The 5,756-nt window shown below is 43.8% G+C and overlaps 1 protein-coding gene across 1 annotated transcript; it reads right to left on the bottom strand.

Moving 5' to 3' along the window:
* Positions 1-246: 246 nt before the first annotated feature.
* LOC104529122 (RNA exonuclease 1 homolog) lies at positions 247-5,650 on the bottom strand (the record flags this gene model as incomplete). The annotated part of the gene is made up of 2 exons (XM_010173324.1): positions 5,641-5,650; positions 247-2,015 (listed from the first exon to the last, which is right to left on the bottom strand). Coding segments are annotated over exons 1-2 (1,779 nt in total), but the record flags the coding sequence as incomplete, so codon positions are not given.
* Between the last annotated feature and the right edge of the window lie 106 nt (positions 5,651-5,756).

The following is a 5,756-nucleotide window of genomic DNA, read 5'->3' as shown; positions in this document are numbered from 1 at the left end:
ATATTTCATTAAGTTTTTCTCTGCCCAGAACCCTTAACATTTCACAGTAGTTTTCAATCCAGCAGGTGAATTCAGGTGCAAACTCTTCAAAGCACTCAGTCATGACATGGATGAGATTATCCCAACATATGGAATCTCCCTCCATAGCCCTCCTTCAGCTACTTGAAATAAGCAATACCCCTAAACTAAACCAGAATCCTTTTGTGTTTAGATGCCAGAGAACCCACCATCCCAAACCAGCATTACCTGTTTCCCCAGCCTGCCCTTGTCTTCAGTTTTCACATCTGTAGACTCATTAAAAATCCTGAGGCACTCTTCCATGGGATCTGACTCAAAGTCCAAGTCCTTCTCAAGGATGGAATAATCAATGTCATCAGATGTTGAGGAAGACGACGATGACTTTGACAATTTAGAGCGCTTCACTTTCTTCATCCCTTCATTTTCACTCTCAGAGTCCGAACCACAGTCATCACCATCCGAGTCTGAGCTCACATCAGGCAACGTGGACGGCAAAGGCCGGCCTTTGTCATCATCATCCCCACTCTCATCGCCAAACAGGTCAACGTGACTCAAACTCTGCTGCTTCCGACCCCTCTTTGGATCTCCTTTTTCTGTAGAATTGACCTTCTCTTTCTTTCGCTCCAGGGCTGGAGTCTTGGTTCCCTTCTCTTTGTTTTTATGGTCAGAGGTTTCTTTACCATTTTTCAGCCTGGACTCTTTCTTGCTGCTCCCCAGCTTCTCCGTGCTAGAGCCTTTGCTGACACCCTCACTCTTGCTTTTCCCTGAACTACTGCTGGAGGACTTGGATTTTTCCTTCTTAAGCCCATCTACTTTTTCTGACTTTTGTTTTTCCGGTTTCTTTACATTCCCGTCGTTTTTTACTTTGACACTTTTATCTTTACAGTTTTTCTCTTCATTCTTGGTTTTCAATTTTTCTTCTTTCTTGAGCACTTTGTCTTTTTCTGTATTTTTACTTTTTTCCTTCTTACCAACCTCGCTGAGCCCAGCTGTTTTACTAACATCTGATTTCTTCCTTTTTGTTTTGTCTTTTGAGTCTTTGTTTTTATTTTCCATTTCCTGGTTGTTCTTACCAGAACACAATTTTGCTGTTTTTGCATTCTTATCTGATAAGTTTTTGGCAAGGTTTTTCTGTGAACCTGGAAGGTCCTCCGTGCCATATTGCGCTGCTGCTTCTTTCCTGTCCCGCGAAACAAAGTCATCCAGTTTGGTGCTTTGCTCTTTGTTGGATAACTCGTCATTTGATTCACTTTCAGAACCAGCTTTGGATTGTGAACTAACAGAAGTTGGCTTATATTCCACATCAGCCTCATCTTCAGAGGAAGAGAACCTGGCACACACTTCATACTCATCGGGGACTTCGCAGAGCTTCTTTCGCGACGGAGAATAAGATTCCTCATAACTAGGCACCCTACCTCTTTTAGACCCCTTTGGCTCCTTTGTTGTGGCTTTGCTTAAAAGCCTGGCTGAGTAATTTGAAAGTGGGTCATATTCCAAGTCTGTAGAAGGCTTAGAGTCATCAATCACATATTTATTGTTAGTGACAGCGCTAGTGTATTTTTTATTCTGTACTACAGCCTTGGGAACATATTCCAGCAAGCTCCCTTTAGATCGGGAACTGTTCAAAGTGTATTTACTTGACTGGCTAGCAGCAGCAAGAGGAGTAGGGTTGTAGTCCGAGTTATTATTAAAGTTGTAGCTACCTGGGTTATATTCTAAGGAGGTAAATGAGTCATTTTGTGTCCCAGCAGCGGACACGGGCGTATTTGAAATGAGCGAGGAGGACTCTGAAGCACTGAACTCCTTTGTCGTTTCTAGCAGTTCCTCGTACTTTTTCTGCTCTCTCTCAACTTCATTTTTGACAGCCTCAATGGCCTTGTTGACCAGCTCCAGCTCCAGAATACCGGGTGTCACATCTGTAATGTCAGTCAGAGCACCATCCTCCGTCTCCAGCGAGGGCCTCGGAAGCTCTGGATTGTAGGGATCATAGCCTCGCTCTGGAAAAGAGAAAGAAAAAACAATTTACTGCCAGCAAGTTCGGTAAAATTTTCTTTGGAGTAAAATTTTTTTAAAAAAGATCTTTTTAAAGTCTGCTCTCATCAAAACCCAATACTGAAAGACGCTACCAAAAGCCATGCTCTCCTCACCACAGAATAAATGTTTGATATCAAAAGCCACCAGTGATGTTCTCTGGCCAGCAGCAGGTGTGTGGCTAGACTAGATTTTACAAACTACTCCCGGGTCTTAAGGACTAAAGATCTATTAACAAAGTGCTTTTATGACTCATGGAAAAGCTCTATAAATTAAGTATTCTTCAGGGCACTAGAGAATAATCACCGTATTAGAACCAAGATGAGCCGAGTACACTCAGAATTATCTGCTTAATTCAATGAAGTGAGCAAGGGAGGAAAGAGGATTCCACTATGAGAACTGTGGATTAGGTTCTCATTTATTGATGCCAACGCCCAAAGCCTCCTGGAAGCCTCCAATATTCCACAAAACTCAGTATTTCTCATGGCAGCTGCAGGAAGAAGAGTCTTATTTGAACTGACAAACTGAGTGTTGCCAATAAGAAAAAAACCTACAGGTTTAAAGGCAACACAACCCAAGCGCACGGAACAGCCACCAAGGTGGGAACATTAAACACCCAGAACTCCAACCTGACATTTCTGTTTTCAGACAAGTCCCTTCGGCCACCTCTTACATGGGCATTTCTAGGACTACAAACAGCAGACAGGCTTTGATGATGCTGCACAGCTCTTCCCACCACAGCTCTACAGGACAGCTTTCAGTGAGGGATGGTCCGGCCTATGGAACTATCTGAGAATCACAGAATGTTGGGGATTGGAAGGGACCTCGAAAGATCATCCAGTCCAACCCCCCTGCCAGAGCAGGAACCTAAATGAGATCACACAGGAAGGCGTCCAGGTGGTTTTGAATGTCTCCAGAGAAGGAGACTCCACACCCTCCCTGGGCAGCCTGTCCCAGGGCTCTGGCACCCTCACAGGGCAGAAGTTTCTTCTCAAGTTGAAGCAGAACCTCCTGTGTTCCAGCTCACACCCATTGCCCCTGGTCCTACCATTGGGCATCACTGAGAAGAGCCTGGCTCCATCCTCCTGACATTTGCCCTTTTCATATTTATAAACATTAATGAGGTCACCCCTCAGTCTCCTCTTCTCCAAGCTAAAGAGCCCCAGCTCCCTCAGCCTTTCCTCAGCAGGGAGATGCTCCACTCCCTTCATCATCTTGGTGGCTCTGTGCTGGACTCTCTCCAGCAGTTCCCTGTCCTTCCTGAACTGTGGGGCCCAGACCTGGACACAATACTCCAGATGTGGCCTCACCAGGGCAGAGTAGAGGGGGAAACTACACGGAGATGCCAAAGCAACTTGTCCAACTTACAGCTGGAGAGTCCTTTAAAGCTCATCATGTGACGTTCATCTTGAAAAGGACATGGGAACAGCTGTCACAAGCGTAAACGTTCTCTACATTCTGCCATGGGATCCCAAACTCTCCCAGATACTTTTCCAGCTCATGGTGAAAAGGAAGGGTGAAGGATGTCCTTCACACATGTGTGAGGAGGGACAGGCACCCTGCTTGGCAAAGAACAGGCAGGAAAATAACTTCACCTTGAAAAATCAGGATAATAATGAAGGAACCCAGCAATAAAGATGACTGCACATCATAGAATCATAGACTGGTTTGGGTTCGAAGGGACCTTAGAGCTCATCCAGTCCCAACCCCCCTGTCAGCAGCAGGGACACCTTCCACTAGACCAGGTTGCTCAAAGCCTCATCCAGCCTGGCCGAGAACACTTCCAGGGAGGAGCAGCCACAACTTCCTTGGGCAACCTGTTCCAGTGTCTGACCACCCTCATAGTGAAGAACTTCTTCCTAATATCTAATCTAAACCTCCCCTCTTCCAGTTTAAACCCATTTCCCCTTGTTCTGTCATTAACTGCCCTTAATGTTACGAGCCAACACAACGAGCCAACAGAAGCTACCCATAAGTTAATGGCTACTTTTTAACTTCAAACAGTTTTCAATCCTTATTTTATCACAGTGTCTCTGGATGCTGCTATTCCAGAGGAACTTATTGTTCTTTGCTAGAAGGACAGTAGTAAAACTGGTTTTCCAACATGAATATGTAGAAGAACAAAACAGCAAGCAGAGAGATAAAAGACAAAAAAAACCCCAAAACAAAACTATCAGGTCTAACAGGGATGAGAGGATTTCTTGTAACAGCCAGAAATGAACAGTGTTTACAGGAGTTGTTTCCACCATTCTCACAAGACACAGTTTTCTCTTTAATTTGTTGGTTTCTGGGGGGTTTTTTGAGAGGACCCATGAACACACAGCTCCCTTTGGTGGCAAAAAAGAACCTGTCCAGCAGTTGGCAGAACTAGCCTCCAAGCAAGCACAATAACAGAGACTGGGTTAAAAAAAAAAGGCACTGGTTTCATAAAACACTTCTTAACCCCCTGGGTTTGCAAAGGTGGGTTTTTTCCAAACCAATTAGCTGCTGATTGAGCAGGGACTCTGGGCAATTGCAGCACGATGTCATCATCTTCCAAAGGACAGTCAGAGCTGTGCTCAGGACCAGAAATGTGAGAAAAAGGAACAAGGTGATATATTTCTCTAACTAGCTCCCCTCCACCGATTGCAAAGTGCTTTACAACCCAAGACAAAGAGCATTTCCAAAACCAGTGTCTGCTCTTCTCCATTACGATGCCCAGCACAATTCATGCCCCAGGGAAGAGAGGGAGGAAGAAGGTGGCAAACCAGAGCAGATGGTGTACACAGACAGACCAATATCCAGAGTCCAGCTAGAAAAAGAAACCACAAAGAAATGCAGATAATAATTTAAAAAAAAACAAAACAGGAACAAACTGAGATGTAAACAGCATCATCATCAAGGCTAGCACTTATTAACAGATTAACAAAATAATTAGATATAAATATTAGCCTAACAACTGGTCAAGAACAGAGAGCTCTTCATACCCACCACCTCATTTCTCACCACTTTGTGAAACATCAACCCCGTAGTGGTTAAGACCAGTGCAGTGAAGTCTGAAGGAGTTTATTACTCTCTAACCCAAGATAGAAATCTAAGATTTCACACAAACATTGTTGGAGGAACAGCTGGAAATCTGGTATTTTGTGCAGAGATAAGGATTAGGTGGCCTATAAATAAACAGAGGAGAGAACAGAGAGTCTGGATCTAACAACTTGTCAAAATAAAAATAAAAAACCCACTACCATACCCCCCAAAAAACCCCAGACTACACAAAAGCCATCTTGTCCACACAGAACAACAAACTATTTCAAATATATCCAGAGAATTTAGAAAACAACCTAAGCACAAACCTGGGGTCTGATTCTCTGCTGTTCATCTACACTATAAAACTAATTTGCACATTTTCTTTCAATGAAATGACCAGATGGAAAAAAAAATACATCATAACCTGGGAGAATGCAGCCAGCTTTGAGATATCTTCATGAAAGAGCTCTTTTGTAGGCGTGCAGGAGGCCTGATGGATTACCCGAGCGACGCTGATCAAAGGCCACCTTTTCCATGAAAGACACTTGTGTAAGTGGGCTCCACCACACTCAGCAGGACCCTCACCTTTGGCCATGATGCATTTGCAGATAATGTAGCGGAAACACGAGCAGAGGGGGATTTTATTTTTTAATATATATATGTTGTGTGTGTGTGTATCTATATATAAATATATATACATT

Source organism: Antrostomus carolinensis, unplaced genomic scaffold (assembly GCF_000700745.2).
Source record: "Antrostomus carolinensis isolate BGI_N321 unplaced genomic scaffold, ASM70074v2 Scaffold52488, whole genome shotgun sequence".
Taxonomy (NCBI): domain Eukaryota; kingdom Metazoa; phylum Chordata; class Aves; order Caprimulgiformes; family Caprimulgidae; genus Antrostomus; species Antrostomus carolinensis.
The sequence above is the reverse complement of the archived record's forward strand: the minus strand, read 5'-3'. Positions and strand labels throughout refer to the sequence as shown.